The 21,085-nt window shown below is 51.2% G+C and overlaps 1 protein-coding gene across 1 annotated transcript in view; it reads right to left on the bottom strand.

Annotated features, from left to right (window-relative positions):
• Positions 1–565: 565 nt before the first annotated feature.
• Positions 566–21,085, bottom strand: part of TECPR1 (tectonin beta-propeller repeat containing 1) — a 54,283-nt gene continuing 33,763 nt past the window's right edge. Inside the window, 10 exon segments of the mRNA XM_060260634.1 lie at positions 566–961; positions 2,886–3,005; positions 5,906–6,012; positions 7,507–7,599; positions 8,353–8,488; positions 10,665–10,839; positions 11,330–11,386; positions 14,698–14,777; positions 17,083–17,179; positions 17,294–17,330. Coding sequence (XP_060116617.1) covers positions 764–961; positions 2,886–3,005; positions 5,906–6,012; positions 7,507–7,599; positions 8,353–8,488; positions 10,665–10,839; positions 11,330–11,386; positions 14,698–14,777; positions 17,083–17,179; positions 17,294–17,330 — 1,100 coding nt within the window. The 3' untranslated portion in view covers positions 566–763.

Raw genomic sequence — 21,085 nt, 5'->3', positions numbered from 1 at the left:
ACAAATGAATGATAACCTTGCTATTAATTCAATTTATTAATGCAATTTGATTGCTCAGGTTTGGAAGTTCCAGCCAGGAAGTCTTCTGTTCTGTCTTTTGGCGTTGAATGAAGGGAAGGGGTAGGGAACTCATGGATCGAACAGCTTCCATGACTCAGCCTTGTCCCACCAACCAACCAGCCAGCCAGCCAGCCAGCCAGCCGTTGTTTCTTCCTGAGGTCCAACTACAACCAGTGTATTCAAGGGACTGGGGGCTGTAGGAAAAAGCATCTAAATCTCAACACCCGAGAGGCCCCAATTCACAGTCAAGTTCCCGTTTCAACAGCAGCTTGCGTCCGGAGGGCTCAGCTCACGGAAACCGATGGAGGGCAGGTTGCCCAGCAGCACTGCGGCTAAGGAGTGTCACAAAGAGAATAAATTAAAAGGGTTTTTCCCCCCACTTCAGGAAATTCCAGTTCTGCAGACGACCCATCCAGAGCCACGTGGCTACGTTACCCCGAAACCTTTTGTGACGGCTCTTCACTCTCCGGGACGCCATCGAAAGGGCCGAAGGCCGCATCTGGGCACAGCCCTCGGCCGTTCGCATTGTCGTTCGCTAGTAGCAATGGTTTCTCATCCTTCCCTCTCTGCGCAGAGACCGAGCGTTCAGACGGGTGTTCCGCATGGCTCGGCCACACCTTCACGTTACCTGGGGCGGGCAGAAATAGAGGAAGGCAGGAGGGGAAGATCATGCCATGGCCGGTCTCTCTCGAACGAAGGCCCGTTAACACTGAACGGCATTTCTGTCCACCAAGGCGTCTTCCTCCACCAAGAGGGTGGACTGCGGAAGGTCGCCTCTCCCTTCACTCTCTCCAGCTTCGGAACCAGTGGGTTCAACCGGATGTTCTGCCGTGGTTTCCCGGGATGTCTTTTTGGAGAATTCGGTAGCATTCCCTCTGATGCTAATGTGCTCCCATCCTCCCTAGAAGCCAAACACAGGAGAGATTGTTTAAATGTGCGGTTCAAAGGTCACACGGAGGACGTGGCAGCCCCAGAAAGACTAAGACTCAGGCTGATTCCACACTAACCTTGCTCCGTGCCACGCTTCCGTCTCTTTCCGGAGCAAGCTAGCGATTTCGCATCAGCTGCTCTGCGCCATTTTGCGCATGGGCAACCCATGATTTGCCGCGCGGGCGCAAAAATCGCTCGCTTGCTCCAGAGAGAAACGGAAGTGTGGCGCAGAGCGAGGTTAGTGCAGAATCCGCCTCAGTGTGGTGCAGTGGTTAAGAGGGTCGGACGAGGATCTGGCAGACTCAAGTTCGAATCCCCACTCGTGCCATGGAAGCTGTCTGGGTGGCCCTGGGCTAGTCACACGCTCTCAGCCAAAGCTACCTCACAAGGTTGTCGTGAGGATAAAACAGAAGTGAGGAGAAAAACGCCAGCTGTTGGGGAGAAAGGCGAGGTACAAATGAAGTCAATAAATGAATGAAACGGGAAATATAAGATAGGGAAAGCCTGGCTTGAAGTAAGACACAGTGTTCCCCTTCTACATGAAGTGGAGAGCCAGTTTGGTGTAGTGGTTAAGTGTGTGGACTCTTATCTGGGAGAACCGGGTTTGATTCCCCACTCCTCCACTTGCACCTGCTGGAATGGCCTTGGGTCAGCCAGAGCTCTTGTAGGTGTTGTCCTTGAAAGGGCAACTGCTGTAATAGCTCTCTCAGCCCCACCTGCCTCACAGGGTGTTTGTTGTGGGGGAGGAAGGTAAAGGAGATTGTGAGCTGCTCTGAGACTCTTCGGAGCGGAAGGCGGGATATAAATCCAATATCTCTATCTACTTCACAGGGTGTCTGTTGTGGGGGAGGAAGGAAAAGGAGATTGTGAGCCGCTCTGAGACTCTTCGGAGCGGAAGGCGGGATATAAATATATAAATAAATAAATATAAATCCAATATCTTCTTCTTCTTCTTCATTTGCTATTATATCCAAGCGCGTATAAACCCACCTGTTATGAAAGGGAGCTGATGAGATTTATGAGAATGGAAAGTCATGTGAAGTTTCATCTTGCAGTTCTGCGCATATCTCAGCGTTGGTATAAGAGGACAATACATTCCTATTGGATATTTATTATATGTTACTTTCCCTGAATAGACATGTGTTGGACTTACAGATACGTGAATAGTATAATAGATATTTTAATAATCTTCCTATCAGGGCTTTTTTTGAGCAGGGATGCAGTTCTGGCTGGCTTGGCATCAGGGGGTGTGGCCAAGTATGCAAATGAGTCCCTGACGGGCTTTTTCTACAAAAAAGCCTTGTGTGAATCTACGGTGACGTCAGGGGGTGTGGCAGAATGCACAAATGTGTTCCTGCGGGGCTGTTTCTACAAAAAAGCCCTGTGTGCAACAATGGTGACATCATGGGGTGTGGCCTAATATGCAAATGAGTTCCTGTTGGGCTTTTTCTACATCCCCCCCTCTGCTTTCTATATAGTCTTACAGTTGTTTGATTTCTGCTTTGATTGCACGCCCACTTATATTGGTGATCTTCATGTGGGCAATAGGCAACGCAAGACCCTACGCGGCTCCAGATGGCTGCTGAGCGGGGGTTCCTGTGTTAATCACACACACACGGCTTAGAGGGAACTAGGATTTGGAGACCTGGATTCGAATCCCCACGCAGCCACGGAAGCTTCCTGGGTGACCTTGAGGTGTCAGTCACGCACTCTCAGCCCGGCCTACCTCGCAGGGTTGTAAAATGACAGAGGAGAACCACATAAGCCACTTTGGCTCCACGCTGGGGAGAAAGGCGGGGTTAGGAAAGCAAATAAAATCAGAAACAGGGTCAAAACAGATATCAAATGGCTTGGATCCTCCGTTTGGAACCATCCCAGGTTCAAAGGTCACTCACCCCAATGCCGTAGTCCCAGGACAGCCCTTTGGGCTCCATCGGCTGGACTCCGGTCCGGTGACAGACGGTTCCGCAACTCAGGCTGTGGCTCCCCTGCACTTTGTCGGCGATCACCCAGACCTGCAGGGCAGAGACGCAAGAGAGCAGCTGGAGCACAGGGCCGGCCTGCCTGCGGGAGTCACGCAGCTTCATGCAGAAGAGCGATCACAATGGGGAATCTGCTGCCAAAGGATGTAGCGAGGGCCAGGGGTGTAGATTGCTTTAAAAGGGGATCAGAGGAGAAATCTCTCTGCAGCTATGAAGACTCAAGGGAACCTCTATGTTGAGAGGTGCTAGACCTCGGAATACCAGTGCCGGGGGCAGCGCTGCTCTGTGTGTGTGTGTGTGTGTGATGGGATGGACCCTCATTGGTCTGATCCAGCAGGGCTCTTCTGAGGTTCTTCTCAGGGGAAGGCCTCTGTCTCTCTGCCCTGTTGTTGGCGCTCCAGAGGTACTGGTTGGCCCCTGTGAAGACAGGATGCTAGACTAGATGACCACTGGTCTGATCCAGCAGGGCTCTTCTGATTTTCTTATCAGGGAAAGCCTCAGCCTCTCTGCCCTGCTGTTGGCCCTCCAGAAGAATTGGGTGGCCACTGTGTGAGACAGGATGCTGGACTAGATGGACCACTGGCCTGATCCAGCAGGGCTCTTCTGATTTTCTTATCAGGGAAAGCCTCAGCCTCTCTGCCCTGCTGTTGGCCCTCCAGAAGAATTGGGTGGCCACTGTGTGAGACAGGATGCTGGACTAGATGGACCCTCCCTGATCTGATCCAGCAGAAGAAGAAGATTTGGATTTATATCCCGCCCTCCACTCCGAAGAGTCTCAGAGTGGCTCACAATCTCCTCTACCTTCCTCCCCCACAACAGACACCCCGTTAGGTGGGTGGGGCTGAGAGGGCTCTCACAGCAGCTGCCCTTTCAAGGACAGAGTCTCAGAGCGGCCTCCAATCTCCTTTCCCTTCCTCCCCCACAACAGACACCCTGTGAGGTGGGTGGAGCTGGAGAGGGCTCTCACAGCAGCTGCCCTTTCAAGGACAACCTCTGCCAGAGCTATGGCTGACCCAAGGCCATTCCAGCAAGTGCAAGTGGAGGAGTAGGGAATCAAACCCGGTTCTCCCAGCAGGGCTCTTCTGATGTTCTTCTGAAGGCCTCAGCCTCTGTGCCTTGTCGTTTGCCCTCCAGAGGAAATGGTCAGCCACTTTATGAGACAGGATGCTGGACTAGATAAACCCTCACTGGTCTGATCCAGCAGGGTTCTTCTGATGTTCTTATGAAGGTCTCGGCCTCTATGCCCTGTTGATGGCCCCCCAGCGGAACTGGTAGGCCAATACATGAGATGGGATGCTGGACAAGATGGACCACCGGTCTAATCCGGCAGGGCTCTTCTGATGTTCTGAAGTGTCACCCTATTCTCCTCCAACAAGGACAAGGCCAACGTCCAACACTAACTGAATGGCTATGCAGGAGGGAGAGACTGTATTCAGGAATTGCCACATTATCCCATGTGCAGTCATGCTTGTGGACTGCAAATGGCAGGTTTTCTAGTCTCTGTGCATAGGTTGTTCAAGGGCAAGCAGCAGCTGCGCTCACACACAGACAAGACGGAGAGGGGGAAGAACCATGCACGATGTGGACACGCAACGCTCTAACGTGCACACCGGGCAGACCTTCCTAAGGGAAGAGAATGAAGTGGCTTTAAAGCTGGAAATCTGGGAAACCTTGGCTTTTCCATTCTGAACAATGAGTAAGATCTGCTGGAGAGCTCTGAACAGAGGAAGAAGGCGTTATGTGTGCTGCCAATGGAAACTAACAGGCTTACGTAGAAGAATAACCACCAAATCTATACACAGCTTAAATCCATGTCTTGCAGAAAATCAATGTATAGCGCTATCCGCCAAGAGTTGCCCATGAAAGTTTCTCCATCATTCATAACATATTCAGTGACAATTAAGAACTTCACAGAGAAGTTTCGTCAAACCGGTGGCTTTGGTTCCCCATCTACACCTCTCCCATCTACACCCGAGAGCCAGTTTGGTGTAGTGGCTAAGTGAGCGGACTCTTATCTGCGAGAACCGGGTTTGATTCCCCACTCCTCCACTTGCACCTGCTGGAATGGCCTTGGGTCAGCCATAGCTCTTGTAGGTGTTGTCCTTGAAAGGGCAACTGCTGTAATAGCTCTCTCAGCCCCACCTGCCTCACAGGGTGTCTGTTGTGGGGGAGGAAGGTAAAGGAGATTGTGAGCCACTCAGAGACTCTGATATTCAGAGTATAGGAAAAGGAAAGGAAAGGTCCCCTGTGCAAGCACCAGTCATTTCCAACTCTGGGGTGATGTTGCTTTCACAATGTTTTCACGGCAGACTTTTTACGGGGTGGTTTGCCATTGCCTGCCCCAGTCATTCATACTCCCCCCCCCCGCCAGCTGGGTACTCATTTGACCGACCTCAGAAGGATGGAAGGCTGAGTCAACCTCGAGCCGGCTACCTGAAAACCCAGCTTCCACCGGGGCTTGAACTCAGGTCATGAGCAGAGCTTAGGACTGCAGTATTGCAGCTTTAACACTCTCCAGCAAGGGGCTCTTCCTTCAGAGTATAGGGTGGGATATAAATCCAATATCATCATCTTCCCTCCACCAGCTGCTATCTAACATTTAAGCAGGCAAAAGGACATTAATAGCAAAAGCTTTACTAAACAAATGGAGGAGAACCGGCGTGGTGTTGTGGTTAAGAGTGTCCAACTAGGATCTGGAAGGCCCGGGTTCGAATTCCCATTCTGCAGTGGAAGCTCGCTGGGTGACCTTGGGTCACTCATCCTCAGCTTCGCCTACCTCACAGGGTTGGTGTGAGGATACAGTGGAGGAACAGAGAACAAGATAAGCTGCTTTTGGTACCCACTGGGGAGAAAAGGCAGAGCAATGAAAGAAATCAATGAAGTAAATAAAGAAATTATCCCAACCCAATTGAAAGAGAAAGCGGAACTCAGACCTGGTCCAAAGGCCCAGCGGAAACTTTCCGGACATTGTTGGAAATGTGTTCCCAGCTGGATCCCTGCGGGTAGTTTGGTGTGATTCCTTGACGATACCAGAGGTTACCTGGATGTGACGATATTGCAGCGTCAGCATTATCAGAACAGATACAAGGAGATATTTCTTCACCCAAACAATAACGAGCGTGTGGCATTCACTGCCGCAGGAAAAGGTGGCAGATAAAAGCACAGACAACTTCAAGAGGGGATGACAGAAACATACGGAGCAGAGGTCCATCAGTGGCTCTTAGCTACAAGGTAGGGATGGAACACTCTGGGGCAAATCTTGAGCCCAGTGGCACCTTTAAGACCCACAAAGCTTCATTTCAGGGTGTGAGCTTTGCTGCGTATGCTAGGGTTGCCAGGTCTGTGCCAGAAAATACCTGGAGACTTTGAGGGTGGAGCTGGGAGAGTGTGGGGTTTGGGGAGGGGCCTCAGCACAGTACAAAGCGTAGAGTCCACCCTTCCAAGCAGCTATTTTCTCCAGGGGAGCTGATCTCTGCCAGCTGGAGAGCAGTTGTAAAGGTGGGAGATCTCCAGTCACCACCTGGAGGCTGGCAACCTTTGTCCATGCACACTTCCTCAAACACATTAAAACTGAACACGTTTGGGGCAGTGAAACTCTATTCTTGGTGCTTTGGGGGGCAACAGGGAGAAAGAAGACTTTTGGAGTTCTGGCCCTACTGGTGGACCTCCTGACGGCATCTGGGCTTTTTCTGGCCACTGTGTGACACAGAATGTTGAACTGAACAGGCCATTGGCCTAATCCAACATGGCATCCCTTAAGACATGATCAGTCCAGCTTTCTTGGACACAGAAATAATTTCTGTAGATTATAGATGGTGGTCCCCAACCTTTTTGAGCCTGTGGGCACCTTTGGAATTCTGAAACGGTGTGGTTGGTAGGCAAAAGACCCACCTGGTTAGGGTTGCCAAGTCCAATTCAAGAAACATCTGGGGACTTTGGGGGTGGAGCCAAGATCAAGGCTTTGACAAGCATAATTGAACTCCAAAGGAAGTTCTGGCCATCACATTTAAAGGGACGACACACCTTTTCAATGCCTTCCTTCCATAGGAAATAATGAAGGATAGGGGCACCTTCTTTGGGAGCTCATAGAATTGGACCCCCTGGTCCAATCTTCTTGAAACTTGGGGGGTATTTTGGGGAGAGGCACTAGATGCTATACTGAAAATTTGGTGCCTCTACCCCAAAAAACAACCCCCCTCAGATACTCGCGGATCAATTCTCCATGATTTTCTATGGGAATAAATTTCCATAGGGAATAATAGAGTTCCCAGCAGACATTTCCCTCCCCTCCCCCTGCTTTCTGACTAACCTGAAGCAGGGGGAGGGCCTCCAAACCGGGGGATCCCCTGCCCCCATCTGGGGATTGGGCCTACCCACTTTCTAAAACCATTTGGCAGGGATCAGGAAAGATGCTGGGTGGGCTCCATGGGCACCAGCTGCTTTAGACAACCCTCTCACCTATCTGCAGTTCCTCCCTCGATTTACATCGCTGGTGACCAAGGATGAAAAAAGCAAAGAGGAGAACAATCCTCACCGTTTTTATCTACTGCAAACACGGCGGTTCGTCCGACAGAAACTTGTTTTAACTTCTGCTTTGGAGGGGCACGTATGTGGTACCAGCAGTCCCCTGCAAAAAGACAGAAGCATTATTTAAAAAAACAGAAGTGGACGGACAGACACACACACTAATTCAACTGGCTGAGGAAAGTGTGTTCTGATATGCACAGCCCAAACTATGACAGGGGTGGCCAAACTGCAGCTCGAGAGCCACATGTGGCTTTTTCACACATATTGTGTGGCGCTCAAAGTCCGCAACCCATTGGCTGACTTGGAGAAGTCTTTTCTCTCTTCAAATCACTTCTCCAAGCCAAGCCAGTCAGTAGCTTGGAGAATGCAAATAAAGTTGTTTTCTTTCCACCTCTCCCTCCCCCATCTATCTATCTATCTATCTATCTATCTATCTATCTATCTATCTATCTATCTATCTATCTATCTATCTATCTATCTATCTATCTATCTATCTATCTATCTATCTCCCTCCCTCCCTCAAACATCTGATGTTCATGTTTTGAGCTCTCAAGCATCTGACATTTATTCTATGTGGCTCTTATGTTAAGTAAGTTTGGCCACCTCTGCTATATGAAATATCTCAATGGAAAGAACCAGCCACAGTGCTATCGGGAAAGGTTAACCCTGTCTCTGCCTGGAGACACCGCCCCCATCTATCCCGTGCCCTCCTCCTTTCTGAAAAGCAACAGGTTAAAAGGAGTCAGAAAAGCCAACTGCAAGTCCCCAGTGCAATGCACAGCTTTGCCTTCATTTCCTAAAACACAGAAGTGCCCAGAGCCAAAGTCAACATAGTCGACGATCACAGCTGTACCTTCTGGTTTCTTTGATGAGACCGAGCCACGGTAGAATGCGGAGCCATCTCGAGCGACCGCCCAGACCTGGTGGAACCCTCCGATGGATACCGAGATGAACGGCTGGTCGGTCCCCACATGCAGCCAAGAAGATCCCTGGGGGTCCCAGAGAGCACATGCGGCTTACAAACTATTGGGAGATAAGCTGGAAACACAGCTGTTTGATATCAAATGGATCACTAGGGGGAGCAAGACATATATGGAACGGGGTGGGGGGGGGGAAGCCCCAACAAAACAGGAATTTAACAGCAAGTAAAATGAGGGTGTGGAAAAGCCCGAAAACGTGCCCAAAAAACTGCACAATTTTAGAGGATTTTTGTGTTGGTCTGCAGTAGAAGCCAAGGGTGGCCAAACTACGGCCTGGGAGCCACATGTGGCTCTTTCACACATAGAAGCCCCCACCGCCCCATCTTGGAGAATGCATTTGAAGTTAAAGTTGCTTTCTTTCCACCTCTCCTCCCCATCTGTATTCCTTCCTTCCTCTTTCAAACATCCGATGTTCATGTCTTGCAGCTCTCTAACATCTGACACTTATTCTATGTGGCTCTTATGTTAAGCAAGTTTGGCCACCCATGAACTAAGCCTTTATAGACCAACAAGATGTTCAGTTTATAAGCTTTGGAGAGTCAAAGTTTCCTTTATCAGATACCCTTGAAAGCTTATGCCCCCAAAATTGTGGTCTCTAAGGTACTACTGGATTCAAATCCAGCTCTTTCTCTTTCCAGTTCTTTGTGTCATTCAAATCCAGCTCTTGGAGTTCTTTGTGTCATTCTGGCCTTTCTTCGTAGTCTCAGAAAGCCCATTCTAGAGTACAAAAACAGTCACCGAGAAAGCACAGGGGCTCTCTGGCATGGCTGAAAGTGGAATTTGACTTCACAAAGGACCCACTGATCACCCCCAACCCAGCTAATCTGAGAAACGAGTCTTGGATACTTTTAGGAGAAGGGGGCCTAAGGGAGACGCACAGGGATTCAAAATAGTACAACAGGCAAACTCCAGGCTTGGTGTAAATTAGGGTTGCCAATCCCCAGGTGGGGGCAGGGGATCCTCTGGTTTGGAGGCCCTCCCCCTGCTTCAGGGTAATCAGAAAGCGGAGGGGAGGGAAATGTCTGCTGGGCTCTCCATGATTCCCTATAGCAGGGGTAGCCAAACTTGCTTAACATAGGAGCCACATAGAAAAAATGCAAGATGTTTGAGAGCTGCAAAACATGAACATCAGAGTTTGAGAGCCAGAGGAAGGAAGGAAGGAAGGAAGGAAGGAAGGAAGGAAGGAAGGAAGGAAGGAAGGAAGGAAGGAAGGAAGGAAGGAAGGAAGAAAGGAAGGAAGGAAGGAAGGAAGGAAGGAAGGAAGGAAGGAAGGAAGGAAGGAAGGAAGGAAGGAAGGAAGGAAGGAAGGAAGGAAAATAGATGAGGGGAGGGAGGGAGGAAAAAAGAAAGCAACTTTAACTTCAAATGCATTCTTCAAGCTACCAGCTGGCTTGGCCTGGGGAAGTGATTTCAAGAGCCAGTGAGGTGGTGAGGGCTTCAAAAGCCACACAATATGTGTGAAAGAGCCACATGTGGCTCCCGAGCCACAGTTTGGCCACCCCTGCCTTAGCAGCAGCCCAGTCCAGTGATCCAGGGCTGGGGTGGCCACACTTGCTTAACACATAGAATAAACATCAGGTGTTTGAGAGCTTCAAGACAGGAAGGAAGGAAGGTAGATGGGGAGGTGGAAAGAAAACTACTTTAACTTCCTTCTCCAAGCTGCTGGCTGGCTTGCAGAAGTGATTTAAAAAGAGAAATGCTTTTTCCAAGTTGGCCAACGGGGCGGTGGGGGCATTGAGAGACACAATGTGTGTGAAAGAGCCACAGTTTGGCCACCCCTGCCCTATAGAGACCGATTCCCAGTAAAATGGAGAATTGATCTGCAGCTATCTGGGCTCGGGGGTGGCTGCTTTTTGAGACAGAGGCACCAAATTTGCAGCATAGCATCCAGTGCCTCTCCTCAAAACACCCTCCAAGTTTCAAAAAGAATGGACCAGGAGATGCAATTCTACAAGCCCCAAAAGAAGGTGCCCCTATCCTTCATTATTTTCAGGGGAGGGAAGGCATTTAAAAGGTGTGTGGACCCAGAACTCCTTTTGCAGTTCAATTCTGCTTGTCACACCCTTGCTCCTGGCCCCACCCCCAAAGTCCCCAGATATTTCTTGAATCGGACCTGGCAACCCTCGTGTGGATACAAACCAGGGGAAGACGGAAACAAAAGCCCCGCCCACAGAGGCCTGCTTACAGCCGCATTCTGAGGAGTGACGTTCAGCCGGCAGAGCACGTCTCCCTTGTTGCTGATGGCCCAGAGAGCGACGCATTCCTCTTGGGTGGCGGGCGACTCGGGGATGATGGAGATGTCCCATAAGGCTATGGGGGGGACTTCCAGCCAAGGGCCGCTGGTGATGATCTTACATCTCCTAAGGGCAGAAAGTGGTTGGGAAGGAAGGAAGGAAGGAAGAAGAACAGAAGTGATTCCAGCATCTTTTTTGACGCTTTGCAAATATTAATGTCTCCGTCGGAGTGGCGAGCGGAGAAGAGGCGGCAGCAGCACAGTGACGTCGCCCTCTTGGAGACGGGGCGGCTCGCCACGCTCCCCGGCGCCGTTTCCCCCCCTCCCCCCTAGCTCCACCCCAGTGTCTCCTGCTCCACCCCCAAAGTCTCCTGGCTCCACCCCAAAGTCCCCAGATATTTCTGGGGTTGGACTTGGCAACCCTAGAAGGAAGTATCTGTGTGAAGGGGGCTTGCACATTCCTGAAGCCCCCCCTCAGCGCACTCGTCACAGTTGGGCTCTCTGCACGCCTCAGCCCTTTGTGACAGAATCACATTTCAGCATTTATGCGCAAAGGAAGACAAGAACAATATTCGTCAAGGGGGCCAAGAGGAGTTTTGAAGTGCCAAGCGCACTACCTGGCCCACCGCCTCCGCCGGACAAAGTCCTTCATTGTTTTGTGTCCATGATAAGACCTGCCAGGAAGGAGAGAGAAGAGTTTTAGAACAGTCCTCATTCCTGAGGGCCACAGTGTCAAGCATCGATATTTCACAATAATCAAGCTTTTGTTTTTTAATCAAAGACTTGTTTTATTGAAACTCCATGACTTGCTCCAAGGACGGATACCTTGGAAGTAATGCTTGATACAATGCTGAATAGTATCTTATAGGACTACTTCAAAAGGCAGGGTTACAGATAACTTCAAAAGAATAACATAGAGATGCAAATAGGGTTGAAGGTTCAAAGGCTACTCGCTACTATCTCTTTTATGATTAAGGAATGTTCGCATCTCCATTTCTCACACATTCTCTGCTAGCTGATAAGACATGGCTGTGTGAATCTGGGGGAGAGGCACTTTACACCGTTAATACAAGGTTACACTAAACATCCTGGATTCAGAGGGATTTATTATGCCTCCACAGGAGGGAAGGGAGAGAAAGGGGGGGGAAAGAGAAGAAAGGTATGGAAGAATCCAGCATTTAGAAATAGCATGCTTGACACACAGGAATAAACAGCTTTCAAAGTGGATTCGACAAACTTATCCTCCAGGAATCTATCAATGGCTGCTAAACGTGGTGACTGAGGGGAATCTCTGCATTCAGAGGCACTGATCCTCTGAATCCCAGAGCCAGGAGGCAACATCAGGGGAAGGCCTCCGCCTCTACGCCCTGTTGTTGGCCCTCCAGAGGAACTGGATGGCCCCTATGTGAGATGGGATGCTGGACTAGATGGACTTCTGGTCTGATCCAGCTGGGCTCTTGAGGAAATTCCCAAATGATCCTCCATTGGCAAAGGCACAGCACTTTTTTGCCCCTCTCTAGCAGAGGGCTACTGGTCAGTGCATCTCGAATAACAGTTTGACACCCAGTAGATTGCCAGACTGCAATTCCCAGCATGGATCTGCTGCTATTTGTCACTATTTAAAAAGCAGTGATGATGTCTGCTGCCAGAAGGAACATAGACCACAGGGGCCCTGATCTAGGGATGTCATGGCCTTTGGCTAGATTACAGGGCCCCCCGATCATTTTAAGCCCGAGGGCAGCTAATGAAGCAGAAAAATAAATGAGGTCCGCACTCATTACTGTGTTGGAGAGCCAGTTTGGTGTAGTGGTCAAGTGTGCGGACTCTTATCTGGGAGAACCGGGTTTGATTCCCCACTCCTCCACCTGCAGCTGCTGGAATGGCCTTGGGTCAGCCATAGCTCTGGCAGAGGTTGCCCTTGAAAGGGCAGCTGCTGTGAGAGCCCTCTCCAGCCCCACCCACCTCACAGGGTGTCTGTTGTGGGGGAGGAAGGGAAAGGAGATTGTGAGCTGCTCTGAGACTCTGTCCTTGAAAGGGCAGCTGCTGTGAGAGCCCTCTCCAGCCCCACCCACCTCACAGGGTGTCTGTTGTGGGGGAGGCAGGTAAAGGAGATTGTGAGCCGCTCTGAGACTCTTCGGAGTGGAGGGCGGGATATAAATCCAATATCTTCTTCTATCTTCTTCTTCTTGAAATGAGTTTTACTTTGATATCAAGGCAGAACTTAGCCAGCCATAGGCCCAATATGACTAAGTTAAAGTTATTTTCATTTAGACCGTTTTTATTCACACCCAAAAAAAGCAAGCAGGCCCCCAAGCTTCTCTAACTCAACATCCCCCACACCCTTGCTCTCCTTCTACCTTCTGTCTCCATGCATTATCAGCTCTTGCAAGAAGCTTCTCAAAGAGGTGGAGGCCCTTTTATCTAATACACATCAAGAGGCCTTAATGAGGTCACTGTCTCTAATCTAATTTACAACCTTGAATTCACACCCACTGAGACTATCTGGCCTCTAACGGACAGCTGCTTCAAACAAAGGTTGTATCAAACACTCTCTTTTTAAAGGCAAAAGCACGCTTTAATTCATTATTATAGGGGTATTCATTAATTATTCAGGAGTCCCCCTTCACTCTGGGATTTTGAAACTGTGTGGTAGGCTTAGCCACAAAATGGCTACTGTATGAGGTGGAGCCAGCCACAAAATGGCTGCAGCAGGATAAAGTCAGCCACAAAATGGCTGCTGCTGGAGGTGGATCCAGCCACAAAATGGCTGCTGCGGGAAGTGGATCCAGCCACAAAATGGCTGCTGCGGGAGGTGGAGCCCGCCACAAAATGGCTGAAGGAGGAGGTGGAGCCAGCCACAAAATGGCTGCCACAGTTTACGTCCACTCACACAGTAAAGATCCTTGTTGTGTGGTGTCAGTTGCTGCTGAAGCAATTTTTTTTTTTAAATTCTGTTGGCTGATCAGAAACCTTGCAAAAACCCACCTGGTGGCCATGCCCACTTGGCAGTGCCAGAAAAGGTGTTGTCGGTTGCCATGGCGCCCACAGGCACCATGTTGGGGACCCCCGGGCTAGAAACATAACCTAATGAAGCAACCTGCCATGGTTCCGGAGCCATCTCCAGGGAAAAACAGGAACTGACATGTGCAACATTGGCCTCTGTGATTGGTAGACAGTACCAAGTCTCTAGATTGGACAGAGCATACACAGACACACAAGCCTGGTTTTTTGGCTCCTGCCTGGTAAACAGAGAGAGAGCACAGAAGCCAGTTTGCGGAAAGCCACGAAAGTGAGAGCCTTCCTGAACTAAGCCAGTGGCCAACTCTACTTTGTGAAGTAGCCAATCCCACAATCAAATTACTTGCTGCATAAATAGGGCTGCCAAGCCCCCGGGGGGGTGGGGGCTCTCCCACCCTGGAGGTTCCCAACCCGCCGGACCAACCTCCTCCAATGTCGCCAGCGCAATGACGTCACCCGGAAGTGATGTCATCGTGCTGGCGACGCTGGCCGCTCTAGGCATTTCTGGGAAAACTCTACGGTTTCCCCAGATGCTCTAGCAATTTGGGAGGAAAACTTTATGGTACGATAGAGGCTGCAGGGGACTTGGCAACCCTATGCCCTGAATGCACACCATGAACTTCACAGGGAGCCTAGAAGTTCTGGGGAAGGAGAAAAAAAAATGCCTTTCCACATCTTCTCTGCACCAGGCCTCTGTTTTAAAGGCTTCTCTTGTTCCTCTGCTTCTGTTCTAGATTGCAAAGTCCCCAAACTCTTTGGCCTTTCCTCACAAGGAAGATGCTACAGCCCGTTAGTCAAGTCTTCGCTGACTTTAAAAAAACCCACAAAACTATTTCAGGGTCCTTCTAAACAGGCTCTTTTCCACTTGCGTCACCCGGGATTTCAAGGTTGCCTTTTGTTCCGGAGTCAGAGAGGAGGTGTACTGCATTACCCTGGCTGCGAAACGTATCCAAAGGGGAGTTCTTACGCTGGAAAGTCAGCCGCGTACTGCCAGCCTTCACGGTCGGTTCCACCTGAAACGCTAAAATCGATGGCCCATTCAGACACCTAGATGGTGTAAAGAAAAAGTGTTGAAATAACAAAGAGAGGGAATGAATGGATCTTTCTTTTCCCCGCTGCATATTGCCAAGGGCAAAAAAGAGCCTTGTAAGCTCTTGGAGGATTGGCTGCGTCAGGGGGTGTGGTCTAATAAGCAAAGAAGCTGCTGCTAGAATTCCACCCCGGTCATCAACATAAGCTGAGGTGGGGCAACGGCCAGGACTGCCACTGCTGCTCCTCCCCCACCCACCCACCTTCCCTGCCTCCTGTCTGTACTCAGGCCCCCAACTGTCCAGAGTCGCTGAAGAAGGGCACAGGGGTGGCACACAGTGGCGGCTATCCCAGTGGCAATGGCAGTGGACTTCCAACCTGCATATGCTGGCTGGTGCTTTCAAGGAAAGGGGGCCCGGGTGGCTAGGGAAAGGGGGGCCCCGGGTGGTTCGGGGAAAGGGGCCCCCGGGTGGCTCATGGAAAGGGGGACCCGGGTGGCTCGGGGAAAGGGGGACCCGTGTGGCTCGGGAGAAGGGGGCCCCCGAGTGGCTCGGGGAAAGGGGGCCCCCAGGTGGCTCGGAGAAAGGGGGACCCGGGTGGCTCGGGGAAAGGGGAACCTGGGTGGCTCGGGGAAAGGGGGACCTGGGTGGCTCAGGGAAAGGGGGCCCCGGGTGGCTCGGGGAACGGGGGCCCAGGTAACCAAGTGTATGTGGTGGGAGGGCATGTGAGTGGGAGAAGGACACAGGGGTGGGAGGCATGCAGGTGTGGGGGTGGAAAGGAGGGTATATGGGAGGCCCCTGGCAGTGCCCTTTGCACTGCGCCAGGCTTTAACACTGGAAGGAAATACAAGAAAACTGCAGCACATTCACACACACATCAACAATCACGGTTGTATTATTTGCACAATTAATATAATACACAAGTCTTCTGAATGTGTATTTTTTGTATTGTGTATAACAATGGTTAAATTTTTGATATCTCCTGATATACAATTTTATATGGTACAGTAACTTCATTATATTAATTGTGCAAATAATATAACAGTGATTGTTGATGTGTATGTGAATGTGCTGCATGGTTTTCTTGTATTTCCAGTACTTACAAACTGGGGTTCTTGATATTGTTACTTTCACACGGGATGGCCCAATCAGTGGCAATCTGGAGCCACCCTGGGTCTCGCACTGCCCATTGCCCAGCCATGGAATTCAGCAGGAGCGCACAGAAGCACAGCTCCTGAACCTTTCTGAGGGTTCCCCCTCCTCCTCTCCACCTACTTTGTCCACTGAGTAGTAGGTGCAGCTGCAAACAATCCCTGGATTAGGAGAGCGGGCAGCCGGGCAGTCGCCAGGGGCTTTGCCACACCCCCAGCAGCCCTCATTAACCCCTGGAGAAGCCCACACCACCTTTTCTCCACTTCTGATGTGATTTTGGATGGTGAGTGGTTTGTTGGCCTTTTGACAGGGTGGGGAGGAGGGAGGGTGGCCAAGGAGAGCCCCAGGTGAGCAAGGCCTGCTTGGGCTGGCTGGATCTCTAGCCTGCCCAAGCAGGCCTCGCTTGCCCAGGGCTCTCCTTTCTTGCATCGGGTTGCTTTTGGCTGATGGGGAGGGGACGGCGTATGCTAATGAGTTATGCTAATGAGCTCCACCACCTATTTTCCTACAAAACTACCCCTGCCATTGCCCATTTTAAGATTACAGGGGTTATGTTCTGCTCAGGAGGTGAACTGCTCAGCTCAGTAGGGGGAAAAATAAGAGGGGACATAGCAACCCACTCCCACCCCCAAGCCTGGAACTAGCCCTGCTATATTGTGTTGAGGTCTTGTTGCTGGGAAAGGCGGTGCTGTGAGTCACACACAGCAGCTTTGCTAACAGGATCATGTCACTCTCTTGCACACATACGATACTCCCTCCAAGCTGTGGAGTCATGTGAGCAAAAATCCTACTTTGTGAGCGACTGGCATTCAGGTTGTGAGCTGCTGCATAAAGTAGTTTGCTCTGGAGCCATTTTTCCTGAGCTAAGACAAAAATATGTGAGCTGAGGGCTAAAAAGCTATGAGCTAGCTCACACTAACTCAGCTTAGAGGGAACACTGCACGCATACCCCCTCGCAGCAGCTTCGGCATCCCCACAGACAGTGTCCCGTGACTTTGCTTGCCTCGGATCGAGACCTCTTGAAGTACAGGGGAATGGTGGCTTGGATACTTTTCTCCCAGGCTTCTCTGTCTCGCTCCAGAGATCTGGGGAACTGATCTTTGCAAACATCCCTCCCCCTTTCTGTTTGACTCAGGGCCCCCCAAGCAAGCACCGAGACGGGGTCCACTTACCCACGACCACTGTGGCGACGGAGGCTTGGTGTTTGCCTTTGTGCATTCCTGCAGGCCAGATGCATCGCTCCACATGTACCGATCGGTCGGCAGCCCCCTGAAAATGGACAGATTGCAAGAGCCTCATTACTCAGCCCTACCCATATTGGCTGGAGATGAAGGCTACTTCCAGGAGTGGCCCTAGGGCACCCAGCGCCCTAGGCAGGCCTACTGCCCTCCGCCACCCCCTCGTGGGCGAGAGAGGAAGGCTGCGGGCAAGCAAGAAAGGCATGGAAGGCAGTGGGCAAGAGAGGAAGGCTGCGGGTGAGCAGCAAGGAAGGTGGGTAAGGCGGTGGCTGAGCGAGGAAGGCAGTGGGTGAGTGGAGAAGGTAGCGGGCGAGTCGCGAGGAAGGCAGGGAAGGTGGTGGGCAAGTGAAGAAGGTAACGGGCGAGCAGCAAGGAAGGCAGGGAAGGCAGTGGGCAAGTGGGGAAGGCAGCAGGTGAGCAGCAAGGAAGGTGGGGAAGGCAGTGGGCGAGTGGGGAAGGTAGCGGGTGCGTAGCGAGGAAGGCAGGGAAGGCGGTGGGCAAGTGGGAAAGGCTGTGGGTGAGCATCAAGGAAGGTGGGGAAGGTGGTGGCTGAGCGAGGAAGGCAGTGGGCGAGTGGGGAAGGTAGCGGGTGAGTAGCGAGGAAGGCAAGGAAGGCGGTGGGCAAGTGGGGAAGGCAGCGGACGAGCAGCAAGGAAGGCGGTGGCTGAGCGAGGAAGGCAGTGGGCGAGTGGGGAAGGTAGCGGGCGAGTAGCGAGGAAGGCAGGTGGGGGGCAAGTGGGGAAGGCAGCGGGCGAGCAGCAAGGAAGGTGGGGAAGGCGGTGGCTGAGCGAGGAAGGCAGGAAAGGCAGAGGGCTAGCAAGGAAGGCTGTGGGTGAGTGAGGAAGACTGTGGGCAAGCAGCAAAGAAGGCAGGGGAGGCGGCGAGCAACCGAGGAAAACAGCAGAAGGCAACAGGCAAGCAGGAGAAGCCGTGGAAGGCAGCGGGTGAGCGAGGAAGGTGGCGGGGAAGGCGGTGGGTGAGCGAAAAAGGCCGTGGACAAGCAGGGAAGGCCTCTGCCAGCCACTGGGGAGGCCCAATTTGGTGCCCCCCAGGACAGGCACCCTAGGCAAATGCCTAATTTGTCTAGTGGAAGGGCTGGCCCTGCCTACATTCCCCCCAAGCTGTACTTAGGAAAGGAAAGAAAAGGTCCCCTGTGCAAGCACCAGTCGTTTCCGACTCTGGGGTGACGCTGCTCTCACAACGTTTTCATGACAGACTTTTTACGGGGTGGTTTGCCATTGCCTTCCCCAGACATCTACGCTTTCCCCCCAGCAAGATGGGGACTCATTTTACCAACCTTGGAAGGATGGAGGGCTGAGTTAACCTCGAGCCGGCTATCTGAAAACCCAGCTTCCACCGGGGATCGAACTCAGGTCGTGAGCAGAGCTTAGGACTGCAGGCCTGCAGCTTTAACACTCTACGCCACGGGTACTCGGATGAGGTTTAAAACTTGACTCCTCCAAGGCAAAGAATATTTCCTCGCTAGACCTTGCACCCACGCAGTAGTGCGATTCAAACTCGGCCGGGGTCCCCAGTGACCCCTTTCCTGGTGCTTGCCCAGTGTTTTTAGGAAGGAGGCAGGGCCAGGTGGGGCTACCGGCCATTGAAGATTTGATTGGCTGTGTGGATTTTTTAAAACGATGCTTTGACCACAGCACAAATCTTTCGTCTGGGCTGCTCCTGTTGTATTGGTTTCTCACGCTAAGGCAACCCAGATCGAAGGGTTTCTGAATTTGCTAATTTTACTGTTCTGCTATTGAATTTTAACTTTGCACTGCTTTGCCTTCTAAACCCCACCAGCTGTATGTAGCTCTGCTTACCGTGCCTAGGGTTGCCAATCCCCAGGTGGGGGCAGGGAATCCCCTGGTTTGGAGGCCCTCCTCCCGCTTCAGAGTCATCAGAAAGCGGGGGGAGGGGAGGGAAATGTCTGCTGGGAACTCTGTTATTCCCTATGGAGATTTATTCCCATAGAAAATCATGGAGAATTGATCCACCGGTATCCGGGGCTCTGGGGGGGCTGTGTTTTGGGGTAGAGACACCAAATTTTCAATATAGCATCTAGTGCCTCTCCCCAAAATACCCCCCAAGTTTCAAAAAGATTGGACCAGGGGGTCCAATTCTATGAGCCCCAAAAGAAGATGCCCCTATCCTTCATTATTTCCTATGGAAGGGAGGAATTGAAAAGGTTTGCCGTCCCTTTCAATGTGATGGCCAGAACTCCCTTTGGAGTTCAATTATGCTTGTCACAGCCTTGATCTTGGCTCCACCCCTAATGTCTCCTGGCCCCGCCCCCAAAGTCTCCTGGCTCCACCCCCAAAGTCCCCAGATATTTCTTGAATTGGACTCGGCAACCCTAACTGTGCCTCATTCCTCATCTGTGTGCGTGCACACAAACGCATTCTAAACAACGTTCCCTCTAAGCTGCAGACTCTTGTGAGCAAAAATTCTACCTTGCGAGCGGCTGGTATTAATGTCGTGAGCTACTGCATAGATTATTGCGCTCTGGGGATCATCCTTCCTGAGATAAGACAAAAATGTGTGAGCTGGAGGCTAAAAGTCTGTGAGCTAGCTCACGCAAACTCAGCTTAGAGGGAACACTGATTCTGAATAAAAGTTTGTTGGTCTTAAAGGTGCTACTGGACTCCTGCTTTGTTCTACTGCTTCAGACCAACACGGCTTCCCACCTGGATCGATCTAAGCGGGTTGAAATTCTAAGGCAGGGTGGACAAACTTGCTTAACGTGAGAGCTGGCTTTACTGATAGATAGAAACAGAGCTTTTTTTGTGGCAGGAACTCCTTTGCATATTAGGCCACACACCCCTGATGTAGCCAATCCTCCAAGAGCTTGGAATTCTAGCAGGGGCTCCTTTGCATATTAGGCCACACACCCCTGATGTAGCCAATCCTCCAAGAGCTTGGAATTCTAGCAGGGGCTCCTTTGCATATTAGGCCACACACCCCTGATGTAGCCAACCCTCCAAGAGCTTGGAATTCTAGCAGGGGCTCCTTTGCATATTAGGCCACACCCCTGATGTAGCCAATCCTCCAAGAGCTTGGAATTCTAGCAGGGGCTCCTTTGCATATTAGGCCACACACCCCTGATGTAGCCAACCCTCCAAGAGCTTGGAATTCTAGCAGGGGCTCCTTTGCATATTAGGCCACACACCCCTGATGTAGCCATCCCTCCAAGAGCTTGGAATTCTAGCAGGGGCTCCTTTGCATATTAGGCCACACACCCCTGATGTAGCCAACTCTCCAAGAGCTTATAGCAGGCCCTGTACTAAGAGCCCTGTAAGGAATTCTAGCAGGGGCTCCTTTGCATATTAGGCCACACACCCCTGATGTAGCCAATCCTCCAAGAGCTTACAAATGCTAGCAGGGGCTCCTTTGCATATTAGGCCACACACCCCTGATGTAGCCAATCCTCCAAGAGCTTGGAATTCTAGCAGGGGCTCCTTTGCATATTAGGCCACACCTCCCTGATGTAGCCAATCCTCCAAGAGCTTATAGCAGGCCCTGTACTAAGAGCCCTGTACGCTCTTGGGGGATTGGCTACATCAGGGAGGGGTGGCTTAATATGTAAAGGAGTTCCTGCTACAAAAAAAGCCCTGGATAGAAACAGTAGCAATACATGTCTGTGTCAGAACTGGCTCACCTTTGGGGTGGCCAGTCTTTCATACCTTATCAAAGGCCGTTAGGCAGCCCGCCAAAACTACAGTACAAAAAGCCAATGCAAACTGGTTCCCACCAACACCTTTTTCATTACACATTTCATAACACGTCTCTGAGAAGAAAGCAAGCGGCCTTGAAGGAAAAAGTTTCACTCCCTTCTGCAGAGCAGAAACGAATACTTGTGTTTGTTACAACAGACAGAGCACAGCAGAGGCAAAACAGGCATATTGTATCTTCACACACCAACCCCCTGGTGACAACCAGC

This window comes from Heteronotia binoei, chromosome 20, assembly GCF_032191835.1.
Source record: "Heteronotia binoei isolate CCM8104 ecotype False Entrance Well chromosome 20, APGP_CSIRO_Hbin_v1, whole genome shotgun sequence".
Taxonomy (NCBI): Eukaryota; Metazoa; Chordata; class Lepidosauria; order Squamata; family Gekkonidae; genus Heteronotia; species Heteronotia binoei.
This window is presented reverse-complemented; position numbering and strand designations above follow the sequence as displayed.